General features: G+C 42.6%; 1 protein-coding gene across 1 annotated transcript in view; it reads left to right on the top strand.

The window, feature by feature from the left end:
* Window positions 1–12408, top strand: part of LOC308145445 (rho-related GTP-binding protein RhoN-like) — a 39308-nt gene extending 26900 nt beyond the window's left edge. The window contains exons 3-5 of the mRNA XM_080516896.1: window positions 1927–2036; window positions 7468–7602; window positions 11379–12408. Of these exons, the coding sequence (XP_080373022.1) occupies window positions 1927–2036; window positions 7468–7602; window positions 11379–11633 (500 nt within the window). The 3' untranslated portion in view covers window positions 11634–12408. The remainder of the gene's footprint in view (window positions 1–1926; window positions 2037–7467; window positions 7603–11378) is intronic.
* The last annotated feature ends 11743 nt before the right edge of the window (window positions 12409–24151 follow it).

A 24151-nucleotide genomic window follows, 5' to 3' on the forward strand; every position in this document is an offset into this window, starting at 1 on the left:
CTCTGGTTGTTCCTGAGTTCTAATGATAGTTCCTGACTGAGAAGCATTGCTCCGCATCGCCGCAGCCCAGATAGAGCGACCCTGCTTTGCAGAAGTGCTTCGTCAGCGGCGCTCCGAAGGACTTCTTTTATAGCGTCGCATCCTGTGGCCGTACGACACGCAGTATTTTATACCGGCGAATAGAAAGTTTGCATCTTCTCTGTTGGGAAGGAGGATCTGCACCGACGAAACACTGAAATACCAAATGGGAAGTGGCGTTATGTAATGTGTGAAACCCCCGAGCGAGGATTAGTCAAGTGGGGGGGGGGGGGGGGGTTGGCCTTTAGTTTGACATTTTTTGACCACAAGTGCTTTGGGGCCAAATCTGACAGCACAGCGAAAGTGTCTGCCCCCCCCCCCCCCCCCCCCCCCCTTTTTTTGTGCCTAACACACAAATCACACCTGAGCCTCCATCTATTCATCATTTATACCGGCTGTTAATGTTAATCAAATATACATTTTATATATTAATGCATCAATTATTTTATTTAAAAAAAATTTCTTATCCCTATATTTCTATCTGTTTCTACTTTTATACTTACAATATTCTTATTTATATATAAATATATTTCATTACATTTTTTTAACCTTATTTTCAAGGTTTCTTTTCCAGTATTTATATTTATTACAATTTTGACAGCTGTTTTAACCATTTTAGCTTTTTAAAGCGGTTTTGTGCTTAAAGTATTTTACATTTTAAAACTTTTCTACTTTGAAATCCTTGTCGTTTTTAAAGCTATTGTCGCCGTTTTTCTTCCCTCTCAGTTCTTGTGGTTTCCACTATTTTGCCCCACTTTAGCCACTTCAGTTGTCTTCTTTAAAAGCCCTTTTTTTGCCATGAGTTAAAAGTCCTTTTGAATAACAAGATAAAAAGTTGATGAAAGTATATTTTGTTGAAAGGTGCAGGCAGCCACTCCAGAAGGGCCAAAGCGCCACATGGAGCCTCACCAACTAATACATTCTCACAAAAGATTTAAAAAAAACCAAACAAACAAGCACTTAGAATTCAAAGAAAAGAGTTTTAAGTCTGCAGTTAAATATTTCAAAGCATGTTTTTGCCTCATGTAGTTTAAAACTTGGAATTACCTGGAAACAAGTCAGACAACATGTGATATTGATGTTTTTGGTCAAACGGTTTTAGAATGAGTCTATTTAAGTCGTTCATTGTTTTATTGCACTTTTGTGTGGTACAGATATTTTAAGTATCACATGTGAGCTGCATGTATGTGTGGCGGCGACGGACTCGACAGGAATTCCCTGCAGAAAGCATTTTTGTGGAGTTGCCAAAAAAAGCCCCGGCGTCAGACACAATGCTGGAAACACGGAGGGAATGTTGTCCTCTCCGGATCGGAATGTGTCCCCTCACCCAGGTCACAATGCTCGATTCATCGGGGGCCCCCCCGCCGACAAACACACCAGCCCCTCTGGAATACCAGGTGACGCTTTGTGTGGGCCGCTCATTATATCACTGTCACACGTCCGTCTTTGGGCTTCTTTTTTTTTGTTTTTTTTGTTTTTTTGAGATGCAGACGGGGTTTTGTGAACGAGGCCTCTCTGAGAAAAGCAATAAATCACACCCACTCCTTCCTCGTCATCCGCAGAGTGGCTTGGTTCCTGGTAATTACATTTAATCATAGTTATTACTGCCAAACGCGCTTCGTAATGACCCACTTAGTGATAAAAAAGTGAACTCTTTGGAGAGGTAACTGAATCGCATACAATCCACGTGAGTGTGTTTGTTCATGTGTGTGTGTGTGTGTGTGTGTGTGTGTGTGTGTGTGTGTGTGTGTGTGTGTGTGTGTGTGTGTGTGTGTGTGTGTGTGTGTGTGTGTGTGTGTGTGTGTGTGTGTGTGTGTGTGTGTGTGTGTGTGTGTTTCTTCCCCGCAGGCTCGGCCTACTATGACAACGTGCGGCCGTTGGCTTATCCCGACTCGGACGCCGTGCTCATCTGCTTCGACATCAGCCGTCCAGAGACGCTGGACAGCGTCCTCAAGAAGGTCAGACAACCTGCCATTTCTTTTGGTTTGTTTTTGAATGAATGAATGAAATTTATTTTTGGAGCATGAACATGATTATTAGTAACAAAACATATTTTAGCAGAAAATAATAAAATTAAAAGTCTCAACATGCTGCAAAAAAAGGAGAAGGAAGAAGCTAACTTGTGTTTGCCTTCCCCTTGGTTTTCATGAAGGCAGTGGAGGAAAAGTAGGAGTGAAGTAGAAAATGTAGGCGAAAAGGCATGAACCACTCTCCCCACCTCTCCTGAGTAGATCGGTAGACGGTTAAAACATGACATCATGTAATGTTCCTCTATTCACTCAAATATGACCTTTATTCAGCTAGGTATGTAAATATCAGTTAATATTTTGTCGGGGGAAAAAACACTTGTTCAATGTCTACAGCTTTCTGTCTTGTCGACATTTAAAACAGACATTTTTGTTGGTTTTTTTCTTAATTAAATGACAAGAGTGAATCATTCAAACCTCCCTGCAATTTATTTTGGTGAAAAACAATCATTAACTTGTAGTTTTTTTTATGTGCGACACAACAGAATAAAAAAACAAATGACAATATTACGGTAAATACAGAAGTGAATCTCTTCCTGAGAGGGATTTTAATTTGCTGGGACTCGTAATGTTTCCCTTCATTTGGGTCTATTTTCTTCGTCAGGATTCACACGACAACATGTCGAGTGAAAACACGTCACTGTTGTGGTTTTTTTTGTGTCAGAAAAGTTTCCCATTTACATGAAAAAGGGCAGAAACGCTGAGAATGAAGTAGTTAGCGTGCCGGGCCACAGGAGGGCGCTGTCGACAAAATCGAAAACATTCATATGGACTGACGAGGAATCGGATGCTGTCATATATGAATTATTATTCTTTATTAAATTATGGGGCAATAAAACTAGAATACGACCGTGACTCAAACCACTCCGGGTCGGCTATATAGATCCTCTGCTGGACGGAATCCTGACCCTGAAAGAATCTGTACACTTTGGGAGGCGGGATAAAAACTTTGCGCCCCCAAAAGTGAAGAAAGTTTTGTGGATACACTCATATTTGTTTTCGTATAAAGGGGGCGGTAATTTTCCCAAAAAGTAGTATTTTCCGTGGAAACAACTCGCTTCCTCTTCATTACTTCAGTGTATATTTACTGGAAAAACTGAAGTTTTTGTCAATCTTTGGCTGCTGAGGATCAGAAATTGTGGTTAAACTTTAACTTGTAGATGTAGATATGAAAACACACTTGATTCATGAACTTTCCCTCATCCACCCTGTGTGGATGAGGAGTGTGTATTCACTGTACAGTGTATGTCTGTTTATACGTTTTCATCTTCTTGCTGGACAAACGTTGTTTTTGTTTTTTATTTAAAGGCAGCATTTTGAAGCTTTGTAAAATGTTAATTTCTGCAGAGATGTTTGACCTCCTCTCAGTTGACACACACACACACACATACACACACACACACACACACACACACACCATCACTCATCAGCGACATCGTCAAAGCGATACGACACACTCGTCTTTCACGGCGGGTGAATTCTCACATGGACACTTGAGAGCCGACTTGACCTTTGACCTCGGTGTTGCGGTGAATACAACTCGACGTTCCACAGCCATAGTGACACGGTGAACATTAGAGCGAGGGAGAAATGAAGTGTATCTGGGGGCGAAGATTTTAAGAATCTAATTTAAATGTTTAAGCTCCACTGTCGTCTGCTGGGGACTTTTTTTACATTCCCATTTCCTTCTGACGGGTAAAAACTCACACACCTCAATAAAAGCAGCCCAAAGCTCAGCCTGCGTAGGAATCGTGTTAAAAGAACACGTCATAAACACACAAATGCAGGAAATAAACAAAGTTAAAAAGGAAAGAGAGTTTGGCTCCACAATTGGGGGATACCACCATATCTGGCAACGCTGGTCAGCGTGTAGATTCATTTTCAAGTGGTTGTTAAATAAAAGCGCCAGAATCTAGACAAGGTGACGAAGGAAAGAAAAAGGAGAATGAGGGGAAAACAGTACCGCTTTTATTCTGGCGGAGCCGCTTCCTCTGTGACGCCAGTCACACGTTAATGAAAAAGCAGTCACATGTAGAAAAATATCAGAGTTGGTGTCCGATGTGAAGGAGGCCTGGGTCTGCTGGGAAACGTGGGGATTACAAGCTTACACAGGATGGCATGTGGCTGAAGTGACGGTGCTCAGTGGTGGAGCAGGTCCCTGTGAGGAGGAGGAAGTACACACATGTTGGAATTAGCAAAGAAATACACATAGCGTCGTTTAAAATGTATGATGATGAAGGTTTTTTTACATTATAAAGTCTGCGACAGGATCAAGTCATAAACGGTGAATTCAAATGCTGTCATAACGACTTCAAGTACTTCAAGAGGAGTCCATTTCTATTTGAAAGACAATTCTCAAAATGCAATCCAACCAAAACCACCACACCCTGTAGAAATATCAAAGAAAACAGACAGGAGCTGCAGGAGAGGTTTTCCACCACAAGGTTTCATTAAAATGTGCTTTACATTGAGATTTGTACACTTTTGCGGTGGTAATAGTTTGGTTTAGTGAAAATATAGACATTTTCATCATGTATACGCTGCGTCACAACAAAGAAATGACTTCACGGTTTCAATCTGAAGGTTATTTTGACTGTATTTTAGCAGTCCGAGCCACTCAACATGAGATTGTGCAGCATGTGGAGCCTGAACCAACGATAGAGACATGAATCGTCATTAAGCAACAGTTGTATTGTGAGTAAAGCTGTTGCAGCCTCAGTTTAAACATAAACCACTGAAGCATCATGCAGACATAATATAGTTATATTATTTACAGAACTGATAAAATTGCCTTTTTTCAATTCTAATTATCACTGTGCGTTTGAACTGAAAACTACTCTACCTCTCCAGCCTGTTGGCAGGAGGTGAGGAGATAAATGTTGTTTATATTGCTGCACAATACATTTTTATTCAGCTAATGTGCACAAAATTCGATTTCACCATGACGACAAAGAGCGAATGGACTTCGCTCCTCTCACTGCTTCAGCCGCCTCTTTGTGCTTCGACACTGTTATTCACTCAACATATTCATGTTGAGACTCGCTGCCTCACCGAGAGCAGCGGCTGCCATGAGAGCGGCTCGACCTTGACGACACTTTGACTCCGTCAAACGACGGAGGAATAATCGCCCACCTTGGAGTTTGAGGCTGAAAAGTGAATAAAAGTCAGTCGCTTCATCGACTTGAATGTGTATATAGGAAATCGCTCTTATTTCTAAACTGCCACTGCTGGTCGGATTGAACATCTCAGTGACTGAACCGAGACCGGGGCTCTGCTTTTTCTCTCATTTAGCACTTTTTACTTTTCAAGCAAGCTTTAACTGATTCAGGACTTTTGACCATTTTATTATAGTCATGTTGACCATTTTAACAGTTTGACCTGTTTTTTTCTTCAATCCTGACAGTTTCATACATGTCAGCGATTAATTCTTATTTTTAATCTTTTTAAAATTTTCATCCTTCAATTTTTTTTGATAGGTTTTAGTTATTTATTTATTATTTATTTTTTCCTATTTTTTTCTTCTTTTAAATTTTTAAAATTTGTAATCAATTTTAGTACTTTTAGCCTTTTACACCATTTTTGCCAGCAGAGCTTTTTTGGGGGAAATAAGTCAGGTATGCAAATAAAGCGAAGTAAAAAATTAATTAAAAAATACAGTAAAATAATAGAATGAAAAATGAAAATTGTCCTACATAATTTTCAGAAGCTTCGTCGAGCCAATCCAGGGCAACTAAAGCTTTTTTTTCAAGCACACTCTGGGCTCCAGCAGCTTCCATTCGCCAGCGCGTTCCGTCACTGTGGACAATTCGCCGCTCGTCCCACGGCCCTTTGTCACTCGTCTAAAGTGCTGCTGTTCACCAGTGGCACAGTTTAGCAGAGAGGCCCGTTGAAAGGCGACAGCTCACTCTGCAACAACAGAACGCTGGAGCGCCGCGACTCGGGCGTCCAGCAGAAAAGCTCTTTGTGAGGGGAGACAAATGGAACAACGGCGCTCCGCCGCCGCGCGACCACTTCATGAAAGGAGTCGCAGTGAGAAGGACAGAAAGAGGCTTCCAGCTCCAGTCTCGTCCGAGTCTCCAGTCTATTGTCCTGTTTGTTTCTCTTCATGAAGCATTAATGTGAAACGTGTTGTGGTGGTTGGCTCCGTGGCTTTCTCCACTTACACTTTGGGGGTCAGACTGAGTGGAGTTTGCATTTTCATCCATCAATCGTCTATATCGCTGTACTTATGGAGGGCAGGATACACCCCGGACAGCTCGCCGGGCCAAATTAAACTTCATTATTTAGCCAGAAAAGGGTGATTTTGTAACATTCTTGTAACTGCTGTGTTTATTTATTAAAAACATAATACAAACTGCTGAAAGAAGACCAACAAAAAGACTGTTAAACAGAGTAAAAGTACAATATAAACAGTAAAAACGCTGTAAAACTGTCGAGACACAGTTAAAAACTGTGAAAACACAATTAAAAACAGCAGAAACACAGCACGAAAACACAATAAAAACAGTAAAAATACAGTTAAAACACAGTGTAAATACAATAGAAAACTGCTAAAAATGGTAAAAACACAGTTAAAAACAGTAAAAACACAGCAAAACTGTAAAGGCACAGTTAAAAACAGTAGAAACAGAATTAAAAACAATAAAAATTGTAAAAATACAATACAAACACAGTTAAAACATGGTATAAACACAATAAAAACAGCAAAAAAGGTAATAAAAAACACTAAATACACTGTAAAACACTAAATACACTGTAAAACACTAAATACAGTGTTAAAAACTATGAAAACACAGTTAAAAAACTGTAAAAATACAATATAAACAATTTAAACACTGTATCAATACAGTAAACAGTTAAAAACAATAAAAACAGTTAAAATGGTAAAAACAGAAATAAAAGTACTGCTTACTGAGTAAAAATGTTCATCCTTCATGAAGAGGATTTTTGTGCAGAACAAAACGGACTAAAGCACGCCGTCGTTATTCAAGGTTTGCTTTTCAACACACAAGGACATGAAACCGTTTCATGATGGAAGTAGGTTGAAAAAAGCCAAAGTGGCAGCAGGCGACAGAATGACGTGGTCACCAGACCAGCTGTTTACCAGCTCCTTTTAATAAAACACATGCAGACCGGCCAGGCGGGGACGTTTCAAGGTTTCCACTTCCTCCCGTTGTGCACAACCCTCCACTATGAACTGATCCTGTAGAGGGAGAAAAATACACTCTTCTTGAGTTTTGTGTTCAAAAACAGCTCTGGACCAGCAGATTGACGACGTATTGATATTCACCCGCTAACGAATCGTGACCGTGGCGTCCAGGTATGTTGAATTAACGAGGCGTTTTGTCTGTTGGACACGCAGTGGCAAGGAGAGACGCAGGAGTTCTGCCCAAACGCCAAAGTGGTGCTGGTCGGCTGCAAGCTGGACTTGAGGACGGACATCAGTGTCCTGAGGGAGCTGTCCAAGCACAGACTCATCCCCGTCACACACGAGCAGGTGAGTTGGATTGTGTTTAAACTACGCTGGTGGTTTCCGCGTTCGCACGTACGGAAAAAAAAAAAGAAATTTTTTCCAGGATTCTGATTGGCTATCATGGCTTCATGCGTCCCGCTGCACTGCCCCCTACAGGTGTGGCTGCTCATAGCAGCTGGATATGTGGGTCACTGTAAATGAAGATTAAAAAAAAAAAAATGTTAATCGTAGAGGAGGAAATATCTGTTTTTGGGAACACTGGTATAGACGACGGATGATTCGGCATCGTCCCAGCTTTATTGGAATCGTTTTGCGACCGCAACAAGAATTTAATGTGAAAAACGGAACAGCGGCTGTATAATAAGAGTTGGAACGTGACGTACGGCTTGAAACGTGAAGTCCTCGCTCATTTCCTTTTCCTGTGGCGACGCTGATTTACGCTGAGTGTTTATCAGCATCAGTCCAGACAAATAACAGCCATCTACTGTCCTCCCTCATAAACACAAACACAACTCAGAGAAAACACTGACAGCGTGTCGTCTGCTTCAGATCGTAACTCCAACAAACAAAGTATAAAGAAGCTTGGACTGAACAAAGGCGGCAGACAAACAGCCGGATGTGCGATAATACGCCTGTTTTTTGTTTGTGTCCCGGAGCAGTGAACGGCGCCACACATGAATTTTAATAGCTTATTTTCATGTAAATGTGAATTCCCAATTCACGGCGTCCTTTTTTTTTTTTTCTTGGTCACTGAATTATTATAATTTCCTCTGTTCCTGTGACAAAGCAAAGGGGACGGCCTTTATTGTGCCGTCAGCAAATGGCGTCAGAATTGGTTCGTCAAGATCTCTGATAAGTTCCCGGGAAGAAATTAGTTTTTATACAAGTTGGCAGAAGCCTTTGGCACCGAATCGTCTTTTCTTTTCTTTTTTCGTTTGTACCTGGAACCAGAGGCTTTCACCGTCCCTGTGTTTTCACACTGAAGGACCAGAGTACACATTTTTATTACTTTAGTACATTTCTCGCTTGGTTTTGCTCTTCGAAGTCGTCTTGTCACACTTATTCGAGGCGTCGCATGAGGAATGTTTACGTTCCCTCCGTTCGTTCCATCGTCACTGTAACCTGCTTGACGTTGAGCCACGTGGCCCAACATTTCCCCGCCAGCACTCACTTTTTATGATGCGGTCTGGATTTCCTCTCCTGTCTCCTGCCATCTAGTTTACATTACTGTCGTCCTCTTACTTCCAGAATGCACCAGTGATTTGGTCATCCACGTGAAATGAACCGTTGAAAAGATAAACCGCTTAAAAAAAATAGAAGTAATGATAGAAGAGTTAGAAAGTGGGGAAAAAATGTAAATGATGTGTGTTTGATCAGTCAATACAAAGTTGACAGAGTTTAAAACTGAAGTGAAATACACAGACTGTGAAACTATTTAAAATAATTTAGGCCTCTTTTGCACTGCAACGTTTTGAAAACGACGTCTGTTCACATGGAATTGGCAGAAACGCTGAAAACAATGTAATTAGCATGCCAGGCCACAAGTTGGCGCCGTGGTTACCGTCACCAATGAAAGTTTGGTGACCAACAAGGTGGGCCGAGAAGGGCTGCACCTTTTTTTCTTTCATCTGCTTGTATTTATTAATTCATTATTTTTTTCTTGGAATTAAATTATTTTAATTTGTTTGTAAACATGTATTTTACCAACTTTTCTCAAGAGCTCAGAGGCGTCACCATGAAGACGTCCCAGTGAGAGCAGGGGTGGGGGTCCTGGTCCTGCAGGTTTTCAATGTCTCCCTGCTCAAACACACCTGAGTTCTCATGATGAGGCTCTGCAGAACCAGACACTCATCGCTGTGTTGATGTGAGGACGCATTGAAAACCTGCAGGGCTGCGGCCCTCCAGGACCAGGGTGGCCCACCACTGCTCCAGACTAATACAGAAGTAACGCAGCGTCTCAGACGGAACAGCCCAGAACCTTCATGTTTCATGAGTGAGATCAAGCTGCCTGATGGCTCAGAGCAACTGCAGCGTCGAAATATGAATAACTGATATGACTCAAACACAAGAGGACAGAAAATAAGTGTATTTTTTAATCAAAGTATTCTACATATATATATATATATATATATATATTTTTTTTTTTTTAACTTGTTTACACTCTGAGAATCATAATAATGCCCAGCAGGCGACTCCAGGTTCTACACTTTCTGTGTGGCATGGTAGTTTTGCAGACTTATTTTTCAGCAGAACAAATAAAATCACAGAGACTTTTGCTTTGAATGTAAAGAGTTTGCTAATATAGGGTGAATAACACCACGTCAAACATGCATTGCAGTTGTTGTTATCTTAATTAACTAGACGAGAAGAGAAAAGACAATTTAAAGACTTTATCTCTGCGTCAGAGCTGGAAAACACCTTTTTAGTTCAGATTCCAAAAACAGTCCAATTGTATCTTGAGTGGTCTGGACTGGGAAAATTAAACCTTTAAAGGAGTCATATTGTTCAGCTGTTCAACTATTTCACTTTGGTCCACAAACATTCTAAGTTTCCAGCTCTTCCTTGATTCTCCTCCATTAGAACATTGGATCATAGGAGCTGCATGCAGAATCTGCTGTGTCTGTGTGAGCTGGACTGGCTCCGCCCACACACGCCCATCTATGGGAAGAGGAGGAAGTACTTCCTCTCGTGGTGCCATGTGCCAGAGCAGAGCTGCCTGATTGTGGGAGGAGTCAAAGGGGGAGGAGCCTACCTTGATTGTGATTGGCTGAACCCCTGATGACACTTTATAGGGTTTGATTTCTGATGGGCTGGTTGGAGCAACACACTTTTTAAAACCTGGAACAACCAGGGAGAGAGAGGACACTCTTTCTACACTTCTGGGGCGTCGGTCCTGGTGTGGAGACGATTAGTACTGCTGGAGAACCTTTAGGAAGTCAATTTTACAGAATATGACCCTTTAAATTTGAACTTTTTCTCTGTTTTCCTCGGCCGTGGCTCAGAGTACAGGCCATGAAAATGTCTATATTTATGCAAAAACCCAATAACGTAAAGCCAATTTCAGCGAAACCTTCTAGTGCAAATTACAGTGAAATGTTGTAAAAAGAATCACTATTCACTAGCTGTTGCATCATGGGTATTTTGACAGTGTGGCTCTCAGGCTAGTTTGCTGGATTTCATGTTGATATCTCAGTGTCGTATCCCCTCTGTGTGTTTGACACCACTTATCACACAATATATAAAACAAACCACCTTTTTATCACATTATATAAAAAGGACATTTTAGTAGCACTAACAGGGCTTGTTTTTGTTCCACATGCACAGCCTTCACCTCCTGGCAGATATATTTGACTTATTACAAGCTTCTTCTTTTTTTTTTGCAGTCATTTGCATGTCGTTACTTGGCAACTAAACAAACGCGCTTTTTTCCCAGCTAATATATTTTTGTTTTTGTTGCACAATATGGAACAAATTGACCTTTCTGTTCACTCAAATAATTAACTCCGTTTCCCAAATCAACTTCTCAAAACATTTGCGTATTTTAATCGTGACCACTACCGATGACATGCATAGAGGTTGCAGCGTAACAATGGTGAAGAAATACAAGTTAACATATAAAAAGAAGATAAAAATGCAGATTAATAGATGGAATTGAGTATTAAATACACAAAGTCATTGGTGCACTTCAGATTATTCTTCAGCGATGACCCTGCAGAGCATTTTTTCCATATTTTGACTTGTCTGAACTTTTCTGAGCAAACCACTTGGCTAAAAAGAAATGTGGTCTTCTTGTGTCTCAGGGCAGCAGCCTGGCGAGGCAGATCGGCGCCGTGGCGTACACAGAGTGCACCTCCAAGTACTCGGAGAACAGCGTCCGCGACGTCTTCCACGTCACCACCCTGTCGTCCGTCTCCAGCATCCACCGGCCTCAGCTGAAGCGCGCCGGCTCGCGCCGCGGCCTCAAGCGCGTCTCCCAGCAGCCGCCCCGGACTGAGATTCACGAGCGCCCGCCCGCCATCAGGAAGGACCGGGCCAAAAGCTGCGTGCTCATGTAGGGACGCCGCCGGACTTCCACCCGCATCGCACAGGAACTTAATTTATTGGCGAATCCTTGTCCGGCTTTGCGCACAAGGACGATGCAATGAAAAGAAAGAATGAGTGTTTTTCCCCCCGAGGAGCTCTTTGAGGGGTCATTTTGTCCATTTCCAGCAAAAAAAAACAAAAAAACAACTGCTTGTTATTTTTCTTTGTTGCCATGTTCTCAACAGGGGGAGGCCATTGTAGTGGCAATAAAGTAATTTTTCTTTTTAAATGCTTTTATTTGGAAAAAAGTGGACGAAAAAAAAAAAAAAAAAACACAGGAGAGAAAATAGCAAACGCAGAGATTAAAGGACAAACAAAACAACGTGTTTGGAGGGATTGTCTTGCAGGAAGCGTGCAGCATTGACCTCTGTTGTGTTGTTTCCTGTTTTGAAACGCCGTCCTGTCTTCAAGTGTTTTTAGTAACTCAAGCACAATACGATGCACGCAAACTGTTCTGAGAACTCCGTTAAATGTCCAGGGACTGAAATCTGCTGTTCCACCTCTTCACACTAATTGAAATGAAAATCTGGACAAACAACCGAGAATGACACTAATCTTCTTTCTTAAACCACAAGTGCTTTTACTTCTGAAAACTAAATAACCACTCACCACACGATACTGAAGTGTTGTATAATTCATATTATTCTAATAATCCACACGGGGAGGGAGGGTCTTGCAGAGTGTTAAGAGCGTGAGTATTATGTTGTACATGTGATAATAAATAAATAAATAAATACCTACATAAATAAAAACGACTTGCAGCACCTCTCAGTGTTGGAAAATATTCATTTGATTCCATCTGACCTTGATCTGGCTTCTGGATTGTGATGCTGGCAGGAGCCAATCACTTCATTATGTGCTTCCATTCATGTCACTTCAATGAAGACGAGGCAGACGGAGAGCTTCAAGGAGAAAACGAGATGTACTTATATATACACACACATATATATTTATATATATATTTATATATATAGGTATAAATGATGGCTATTTTTCAAAAGTGGTCTAATCTCCCGGCTGAAAACATCTCAAAAGGGTTAAATAGCTAAAACTGCAAGGATTACTAAAAACGGATAAAACAACTAAAGTCAGAAAAGAAAAAAATGTAATAAAAATAAACTGGAAATATAAAGTTAAAATTACTAGGATAGCTCAAGCTGTTATAACTTTAGAGAAAATCACTAATTGTTAAAATGGCAAAAAAACAACAACAAACAAACATGGCTAAAGCAGAGGAAAAGAAGAAAAAATATATCTCGTAGCTATGAAAGGTCACAAACCCGACATGAGTTTTTAGTAGGTAACAAAGATTTTGTTGGTATGTTTAGTTTTTACGTTTTTTTGCGACTTCAGGCAGATTTTATTTAATGGAAAATCACAAAAACGTCTTGTTTGACAATAAATACTACGAAGCCCTGACCTAAACAATAAGAGTCTAGTACAGGAGTTGCAACAATAGACCATCTTTAAAGTAATTGTCAGGTTTTTTGGAGGTAAATTAACTTGATTCACTTCCTCTTTTATTCAGCTTCTTTTCAGAGATTGATGGATCACAAATAAGATTTGAGTACCTCGTCATCGCCGACAATTAAAATATCTGAACAGCGGCTCCTCAGAAACACCGGGAGCTGCTCTGCTTTTCTTTTCTTTCTTTTTTAACCAATAAAATATTTAGAATCTTACACACGACGGATGTACTCCTCCGGTAACAACAGTGACTTCAGCTCTTCCCAACTCTTCGCAGTCTGACCTTTAGCTGCGACTCGCCGCGGCCGTGAGCAACGACGAAGTGACATTTCACAGCGGCGCTGCCATGTCGCCGTGCGGGGAGCGCCAGGTCACGCCACATGCCCCAGGCCGGGTGAGGGCAAATGCCCATTGGGGGGAGGGGGGTGGGGGGGTATACACAAGCATTGGAGGAGAAAAAATCACGCCGACACACACACACACACACACACACACACACAGCTTGGACGGGCAACTGAGTCACTTCTGCTTCCAGCTGCTCACATCTTGTACAGTAAAAGACTAAACTTTTCAGCGACTGCCTCCACGATGCCGTCCTCCAACATGAACACGAATGGCCGGCTGCAGCCTGGTCCAGGTTGGGGAGGAAGTGCCAGGCGGCCAGCGGCTCTGTGTCCAGGACGTGAGGGATTTGCACTCCCGCCTCCCGGCGTTACAGCAGCGTGTTCAGGTGTCACCGTCACACAGGAACCCCCGCCGTTCCACTTTCTCCCTCCCCGATACAGCCGGGTTCCATCGTCTTTACAGTGGTGAATAAAATTATGTGTGTGGGGGGCTTTACTTGTCACGTTTAGCACACTGAGTCGAGGCACTTAGAGCACGCAGAACGTCATAATGGCATAACAGCCCGTCCTTGAGAACCACGTCAGAGGCCAGTGCAGAGCGAAGAGCGAGAAACAGCAAATAGGTAGAAGGGTGAAGTGAAATCAACAGGAAAGAGGAGAACATGGCAGAGTGCGCCCCACAAAGGGCTGACGGAGCTCAGAGTGTGGAGAGGAGGGCGGCTGGGTGACACGGGCTCAGGGCGGATAATGGATCAACTCAGACCTCAGAGGCGCGAAGCCGAATATAGCATGATGACGTGGGGGATGGATGGTCGGAGGCTCTGGTGTCACACTCTTTATGTCTCCGTGGGATTTTTACAGCGGGTTTTTTAAGATTCACACAGTTATATCCCTGCATCTTTTCTTCTCTGCCTCCTTTGGGTGGAATAAGAAAACAAATCCCACTTTTTGACCAGCAGCATCAAATATTTGTAATTTGACTCCAGCCTCATCTGACCGGCCAGGTGAGATTACGAGGTGACAAGCTCCATTAGGTCAAGTAACAACGACCCAATCTTAAGACAGACTTACATAATTATACAATTTGTGTACTTAAATCACAATTTACTTCTATTTACTTCATTTTTAATTGTTGTTTTTGGAGCTACAACTAACACTCAGCTTCCTCAGGAAAGTGTTTTGTTTTTGCCTGGGTGTGTTTAAACAGCACTTACTTTGCTGTCAATTCCTAAGAATGTTGTTAGGCAACCTGGAAAAAGCCTGGAGCCAAACGCTTCAAGAACGATCTAGACTTTTAATCTACATGCTTGGATTGTCCACCTCTAGTTCAGTCTGCTGTTCTCAGGTCAGTGACCAACATCTTCTCACAGTTTTAAAATCCAGAGTCAAACACGGGAGAGGAAACTGCCTCGAGATACGTCTCATATTTCTTTGTGGAAACATCCGCAGCAGAAGAGTTTCACTACGTGTTCCCAGAGTCAGAAGAAACGAGAGGAAGCAGCTTTTAGTTCCTACGCTCTTCACCTACTGACTCACCTCTTTAAACCAGGATTTAAAACTCTATTTGCTCACACTTTCCACTAAACAATACATTTTGCTCTAGAAATAAATGTGCTTTTCCTCTGACTGTCCAGGTGCCCCAACTACTGCCTGTTTGTAAATATAGTGTGATCTAAACGTTACATCCAGGGTGTTAAACTGGCTTTACTTCAGGGACTGCAGCACCGTCTTCTTCAACTGTATCATGTTCAAATCTTCAATTAAAGCACACATCACTGTGATCATTCACATCAGTCTTGTATTTATTCATTTATTGTTTTAATTTCCAACTTGATTCACCTGATGAACGGTGAAATCCTTGATTGTTTTTCTGCTTCGTCACACAGCAAACTTCCAACCCGGCGTATACGCAGTGTCTGTGGCCGGCAGACTCCCTCCAGGTGCCTCAATACAGCAGAGCAGTGAATGTTCAGTGTCTCTTTTTGTTGTGTTGACTGACCTGTTGTGTGTTTGATCGCCCCCCTGAAGGTGTGGTGAGAGAGCTGAAGAGCCCAGGAGTCATTTACAATCCAGAGGCAGTGAAGACGTGAAGCTGCACCCCGGCTGTCATGTCCTGTCTTCTTCATTTCTGTCCACATTAGAATCGTTAGCATGGATGTTTCTTATTTCTTTGGCCAACTGAAAATAAACCTCACTTTTATAGCAAAATAAACTTTGTGTTTGCAGCTGATTCTGAGCAACTCTCATGTCTATCATGCACAGCAGCCTTCATCCAAGTAGACAAGCAGAGTTCAAGAAGAGACAAAATGCATGGACACAGTCTGCCTGCATCCTCGTTGTGACAAACAAGTTTCACTAAAAACTCTTATTCTTTCATTTATCCAAAACAAGAACATGATAATGATTAGTAGATAAACCAAAACAAAGTGAAGGAGAGGAAAGAAGCCCAGCAAGCTGATATGATATCGTCCACATCAATAAACATTACTGTCATGAAAATATAAAAACAACCTAAAAGGATTTAATAGAAATGATCAAAACACATCAAGTCAGAATCAGTGGGTTGTTGTTTGGACACGAGATTGTTTATTAGCTTTAAAAAGAGCCAAAGAAGAAAGCATTTTAAATGATTGGTCCTTCAGCGTTCCAGAAATTCCATGACGTTTGGCTGTACGACAAAGAGACGATGGAGTTCCTCGTTGGTCTGAATGTCTGATGAAAGCAGGAAAAAGTAGTGAAATGCATTTTGAATGACTTCTTATTATTGATGAATTGACATTTGTAGAGTATTAAGAGATGAAATTGGTGAAAGTTGAAACTTTCTGAACAGCGTTGCAGTTGAATATGAGATCATTCTTTAAAAACTACATTCAGAACATTTAACGGTGTTTCTTATTGATCATATTTGAACTTTTTGTGTCGTTGTATTTGGAGTCTGTTGGTCAAATAACATCCATGTCTGAGTTCATGTCAAACCTTCCTGACCAGCAGGTTTCTAAACATTTCTGTGACACTTTAACAACACAGCAAATGTAAGAATCTTATTTACATAGCTTGGATCACATCCGATACGTTACGATTTGATGTTGATTTGATAGAGATTCAATTCTACACAATGCGATTTGGTGCGATATGATTCAACATGATGTAAAGAAATTATACTTAACGTATACTAATGATCACATTTTGCTTATAATCTACTAGAACTATGCATCACTTTATTTTATCTTCTTTTCGTCCTCTTAAAAAGCACAACACAAAAATCAGGTCTTGTCAGAGGGTTGGGATTTGAACCAGATTCAACATAAGAAACAGGAATCGGTTCCTCACATTTTGAACTAGTTTTATCACAGTCACAACGTAAACAGTAAACAGTAAGACGACAACAACAATCACTATCAATGAGAAGCTTAATGTGACACTTTCAATAGTGCAATGTCCAGATTCCTTCTGCCAGACAGATACTAAACTAAGATTTCAATTAGATATAATACAAATAATAATAGTCTTTCATAATTATGGTAGGTCTTTCACAATCTGACTCACTGACTCATGTTCAATGAAAATAACACTTTTGAAAACAGATATCTCTGTAAATGCCACTCACTGCTAATACCTAACTTGGTGGTTTGTTTCATGTGTGTTTTTATTCTGAATTCTGGGTGTCCCAGTCTGAGCACTGTGTCCCCCAGGATGAAGTCTGGGTCCCCCAGTCTACTGAGAACTTGTTCCCAGATTCTAGTCAGGAGAGGGTCAGAGAGGAAGCTGAGTCTCATGTTCCTCAGGTGAGTGATGTCTCCAGATGAGGAGGTGAGAATCTGTTGCCATATCATGAGAATATTGAGGAGAAGAGACACCCCTGAGAGTGGCTGCTGAATGAATTCAGACACACTCATTGATAAAAGCTGGTCTTGTTAGTGTTCAGGTCATTGATCATCTCTCACTTTTTGTTCCCCTGCAGGAAACCATCTCCTCCCCGACCCCAACCTCAAGGCTTTTATTTATCATTAAAAACAACAAAACTCACTTTTTTGTATTTTGTATTATTGTACTTTGTGTGTCAAGTGGAGTGAGCGTGAGCTGCAACCACCAGTGAATACCACATTTTAATTGTTGGCTTATTTTCAAGACAAAGGGCTGCTGTGAGGAAAACAATGGGACAATTGTTGAAGTCCCTGTGTCTCCACTGTCCACAGGGTTGTCAGAGGAAGCCAAAGTCAAAGGCAACTAAGGTTAAAAGTTGTGGTTTTGCCATATGAAAGCATCAGTGACAGTCTAATAATGACACAACAACACTCAGTAGTGTCCATTGGGCCTGAAGCCATTTTATTGTGAAAGAGAACAAAACACTGAGACCCGAGCTGAGAGGTCGGTGATGCTGCTGTGAAAGATAACAGCCTCATTATCAAACCTATTTGTTTATTTATTTCCAAACATGTACAAAAAAAGAAAGAGAAATAAACATTTTAACAAAATACACTCATCTAAATGAGTAATCCAGTGATCCCTCGACACACACGGAGGAAGAAGCATGACTTTTCTAATCCTCCTCCTTTACACTCTTGTCGTCGCAAATCACACAGAAATGAGCTGGGAGGTAAAACCTTGGAGTTTCAGACAGAAGTGAAGGAACTTTTTCACAGATTCTGGGAAGTTTGGACTGAATTACTGCACTTGAGTGAAGCAGTCAGTCTCAATCTAATCTACTAATAAAAAGAAGGTCTTTCCTGGAAGTACAAGAGAAAGCTTGTAACCCACCCAGCAACTTTCTAACCCGGCGTCTGCCCTGCATGATAAATCCTTTATGGGAGTAAATAGAAGAAGATTCACGTGTAATTATATGTGAAATTCATAGGTTTGTTCATGAACATTTGTTCATAAAGTTGTGTGTGAAACAAGGCTCTATCAGCCTGTCCTGCATTATTACTATTACCATCATAGTGTCTTGATACAAACATGCAGGGGGTGGATTTCTCATTTTGATTCTGCCATAAAGCAGCACTGATCAGTGACCAGCGACGCTCCACCCTACTGCATCTTTAATGTCCTTCCTGCTCGCCGTGTCAGGAGCCGTAAAACTGCAGCCTCATGCTCTCGGGGAGGAGGATCGCTGACAACGCCGCTCTATTAGCAGCTCGGCTTTACACAAATTCCCTCCTTTACACATCACGTGGAGGGGAAATTTAGCTCAATAAGGCAACGAGAGGCGAACGCAGGCAGCAGCGGCGACGGCCTAATGGCTGCCGTGTCGGTGGGAGAGCGAGGCATTAAAAATGTAGGAGCCATTTAAACAGTATGTAAAACTGAGCAGATTAAAAATATATGTGCCCTGTGTCCATGAGGGGCAAGGCTGCCTCCACGTAATAATGAATGTGGTGGATTTGTTAACGCAAGCGCACACACACACACACACACACACAAACTAAACTACATCTGCAGCCCACCAGCACACAGAGTGAAGGACCTGATGTTTGTGAAATTGAATTTTACTGCCGTGGAACTCTTGCACATTTAACAAGGAGTAAACAAAAGCTACAGACGCCGGAGCAGCTCGTGGGAAAGAAGGTCTCCGATATGGCAAATCGCTGTGAAAAGAGAGACTGAGGGAAGGAAACAGGAGCGTCTTCCTCACAGTTCACGACCCGGCGTTGTGGTGAAACGACACGTTCAGACAGTGTTTGGGTTGCAGCTGAAGGGCGCGACCAAAAAAAACAACCTGTCAAAATGTCCTGGGAAGATACGGGCCAGGAACTAATGAGGCAGAGTGTGAGAGCAGTCGGGGTCCCCTGGACAAGTGAGGTCATTATTCACGGAGGTGAGACGGAAACATCAACAGCAGATGAAATGAAATTCAGCCACTGATGTGGAAGCATGAGAGGGAGAGTCTTCTTCTCCACACCAGGAGAGGCCGCGGGCCGGACCATGTTCACACTTCCATTTGGTTTCCAGTGATTTCACACTGCACTTTAGAGAGCGGCTCAAACTGGATCAAACCACAATCCCAACAGCAACTTTGTCTTTCTAAGTCTGCATCTTCAGATTGACTCTGCTCGTTTTGTTTGTGTACTGCCCAGAATGCACTGCGCTCTACTTCCTGTCCTCTACTTCTTGTCCTCTACTTCCTGTCCTCTACTTCTTGTCCTCTACTTCCTGTCCTCTACTTCCTGTCCTCTACTTCTTGTCCTCTACTTCCTGTCCTCTACTTCCTGTCCTCTACTTCCTGTCCTCTACTTCTTGTCCTCTACTTCCTGTCCTCTACTTCCTGTCCTCTACTTCTTGTCCTCTACTTCCTGTCCTCTACTTCCTGTCCTCTACTTCTTGTCCTCTACTTCCTGTCCTCTACTTCCTGTCCTCTAATTCCTGTCCTCTACTTCCTGTCCTCTACTTCTTGTCCTCTACTTCCTGTCCTCTACTTCCTGTCCTCTACTTCCTGTCCTCTTGCTCCGTCCCCTGATCGTCTGACGCATTCACACTGGCCATGAACCGGAGCAGAGGTCATCTGTTGGAGAAGTGAGCTAATAAGCTATTTGGAAAGTGTGTGTCACCTTTCCTCTGGTTAAAATCATTTTAAATGACTTCATATCAGTCCCTCCAGCGGCTCCTCCCAAGTGTAATCCCACGCTAACATGTAATCATGTCATCCAGTGTCACTGCAGAAAAATAAAAACAATTAGTCTGCTTATGCCAAATTCAGCCGGGGGGGTGGAGGTGTGTGTGTGTGTGTGGGGGGGGGGGGGGGGGGTGTTGGAAGCAAATGGCAATCTGCTCCTACATGTTTGCACATGCACACACACACACACACACACACGCACACACACACACACACACACACACACACACACACACACACACACACACACACACACACACACACACACACACACACACACACACACACACACACAAAGTGCAGCTCCACAAACAAACAAAGCTCATGGCCGTGTTCCAGATGGACCAGCAGATTGTTCTGCTGCTAATTTCCCCAGTGAAAGAGAAATATCATCCGTGGCGGGATGGCGGGATGGCCGGCGGCCATCTTTATCAAACCTGCAGCCTCCTTTGGTTCCTCTACTGGAGATCCTGAGATCCTTTGGTTCCTCTACTGGAGATCCTGAGATCCTTTGGTTCCTCTACTGGAGATCCTGAGATCCTTTGGTTCCTCTACTGGAGATCCTGAGATCCTTTGGTTCGTACTGGAGATCCTGAGATCCTTTGGTTCCTCTACTGGAGATCCTGAGATCTTTTGGTTCCTCTACTGGAGGTCCTGAGATCCTTTGGTTCCTCTACTGGAGATCCTGAGATCCTTTGGTTCCTCTACTGGAGGTCCTGCAGCCCTGATTCTAGAGTTGAAGAGGCTCGAACACGGATCAGAGAAACGGAACCTCGTGACCAATAAATGAGGAACCTCAGTGACTCACAAAGGGGTGATTCACTTCCAATATATCTTAGTGGGCCGAGGATTCAACCTGATGCTAGCAAGTAGCTTTTATTAGCACTTCAATAATAATTTCAATCATTTCAGAAAATACACCCAAGCATAAGTAAACAAATGAGCACTGTCTCTGACTTTCTAGCTGATCACGTCTCAAGCTGACAATCCGTCTCTCCCTTTATTTCCCTGACATTTATTTACAGATATAAACACATTTCCTGTGTTGTGTCCTCTTGTCTACAAAGCTCACTCATACCATGCTTTATGCACATGAACAGTACAGTGTCTGAAAAAGGAGCAGGAAGAATAGTAGTTCTGCACATGCTCAGTAGAGACCATCAGAACAAAGCTTCCTCCAGTGTCACGACTCCCAGTCCATATTCTCCTGGACTTGGTACTTTTATTCTGACAATCTCCAAATGTATGTTAATGTTTATAGCGCATCGTTCTCTGTGGTTTCATCATGAAAACAGCACCCTCTAGTGGCCCAAAATGTCAACAACATAGTTTTCAGTACTTTGGAAGTAGCGTTTTCACTTGAAACATCGACGTGTACACGCAGTTTCCTTCTTCATGTGGGTCCGAGTGACGTCACCGTAACGCCGAACAGCGCCACCACATGTTGCACAAACACAATTTTTAAAAGAATAACAAAAAACAAAGAAACAAAGAGCCGGACGTTTTAAAGAGACGTCCCTCACGGGGGAAGTCTTAAAGAGACGTCCCTCATAGGGGGGAACGTTTTAAAGAAACGTCCCGTTAGGCCTCAGATCTCCGATATGGCCTCAGAGTGGCTGACGAGCGGTTTGAGCAGTGAGTAAAATCAGTGAGGAGTCAGCTTTGAGGCTGGTCCACATCTTTCTTTCTTTTATTTTCACACGTGCCCAAAACAAAAACTTACAAAGTGCTAAAAATGCAGTGGAGGATTGAGGAGTGTGGCTTCTCCAGCAGCAGAACAGTGAATGATGTAAAAAGGCGCCTTAAATACACTTCCCTGAACTGGGTGAAACCATTAAAACTCCATAGGTAATAAAAGTTAACATTAATGTCTAAAAACCAAGTTAAAATCCTCCAAAGCAAAACCATAACTATAACTTAATGAAACAAAACTCCTATTAGCCAATACCTCTAAAACCAAACACCTAAATAGTAAATTAAGTTGTAAACCCTACTAAAACTATGTGCAACACCCCCACTTGCTCCTCCTCTTGGTTCAGCCCGGAACCTTCTTCAACCTGTCGTCCAAGGGGGAATCTTTTACTCGGACACCAGCCTGAACACAAGACAAGGTAAGTGGAAACTCCTCACACACCACATGTAGGAAAACTACACTACACAACACTCGTCTTCAAACATTCACAGCACACATCAACAACTAAAAGAATAAGATATTATTAAATACACATATTGCACATTGCTCCTTTCATTGTTGTGTTTCTCCACAGGTGACCGGACCTATCCACAACAGAAGACTCAATAAATAAGTTAAAACAACAATTGTGTGCAAATTCATTTATATATGTGCAAATATCTTGTACTGCTGTGTGCTTTTTAAAGTGCTGATAAACCTTTTAAAGTGCTGAATAAAGTGTTGTGAGTGATCAAAATAAAGGAACGAGCTTCCTGTTCGTTACACGTCCCTCACGGGGGACGTTTTAAAGAAACGTTTCTCACAGGGGGACGTTTTTAAGAGACGTCCCTCACGGGGCGACGTTTTAAAGAAACGTTTTAAAGAGAATTCCCTCACGGGTGGACGTTTTAAAGAAACGTTTTAAAGAGAATTCCCTCACGGGTGGACGTTTTAAAGAGACGTCCCTGATGGGTGAACGTTTTAAAGACACGTCCCTCACGGGTGGACGTTTTAAAGAGACGTCCCTCACAGGGGGAAGTCTTGAAATGTCCTGAATCCGTCACCAGGCCCAAATTGAATTTGTGCGGCTCCATGGTTTATCGCCTCATGACCGCTCCACTGCTGCTCCACCTTTATAATACAGCCTCACTCTCTCTTTACCCCGCCTGGAAATGCAAGTCTGTTTATTTTAATTGAATTAAAGTAAATGGATTTTTACAGTAATTGGTTTTCTGCTCTAGGAATTTGAATTATTTTTTTTTAACATGAGCACATGACACAGATGACAATACTTAAAGTGAAATAGTTTTACAAAGTGTGGATGGGATTTCCACTCGTTTGAGAAACGTTGGCCAGACTAAAACATCCTGGCCAGAATGCTTTTATTTGTTTGATTAAAAAATAATACTTTTGGGGGGGAAATATCCGGATTTTATTCTCAAAATATAATATATATCTTTTAATACACCTATTTTTGCGTCTTTTTTTTTTAATGATTTCCACAATCTCCTCGTCCTCATCAGGGTCTCCTCCTGACTGCAGCTCCTCGTCCTCATCAGGGTCTCCTCCTGACTGCACCTCCTCGTCCTCATCAGGGTCTCCTCCTGACTGCAGCTCCTCGTCCTCATCAGGTCTCCTCCTGACTGCAGCTCCTCGTCCTCATCAGGTCTCCTCCTGACTGCAGCTCCTCGTCCTCATCAGGTCTCCTCCTGACTGCAGCTCCTCGTCCTCATCAGGTCTCCTCCTGACTGCAGCTCCTCGTCCTCATCAGGTCTCCTCCTGACTGCAGCTCCTCGTCGTAACCGACTTGAGTGGACAAATGCTCACATTGGACGGCGTCTGGCAGGTTGGAGAGGTGATCTCTTCATGATGAATCCTGGTTTTCTCTACTCAGGGCAGATGGCAGAGTGTGTGTGGTGTGGGTGAGCTGTCTACTGGTTTCAACATGGTGGGTGGAGTGATGGTGTGGTCCATGGTGGAGGTGGAGTTATAGTGTGGTCCATGGTGGAGGTGGAGTGATGGAGTGGTCCATGGTGGAGGTGGAGTTATGGTGTGGTCCGTGGTGGAGGTGGAGTGATGGAGTGGTCCATGGTGGAGGTGGAGTTATGGTGTGGTCCGTGGTGGAGGTGGAGTGATGGAGTGGTCCATGGTGGAGGTGGAGTTATGCTGTGGTCCATGGTGGAGGTGGAGTTATGGTGTGGTCCGTGGTGGAGGTGGAGTGATGGTGTGGTCCGTGGTGGAGGTGGAGTGATGGTGTGGTCCGTGGTGGAGGTGGAGTGATGGTGTGGTCCGTGGTGGAGGTGGAGTGATGGAGTGGTCCGTGGTGGAGGTGGAGTTATGGTGTGGTCCATGGTGGAGGTGGAGTTATGGTGTGGTCCATGGTGGAGGTGGAGTTAT

Source organism: Blennius ocellaris (genome assembly GCF_963422515.1).
Source record: "Blennius ocellaris genome assembly, chromosome: 21".
NCBI lineage: Eukaryota > Metazoa > Chordata > Actinopteri > Blenniiformes > Blenniidae > Blennius > Blennius ocellaris.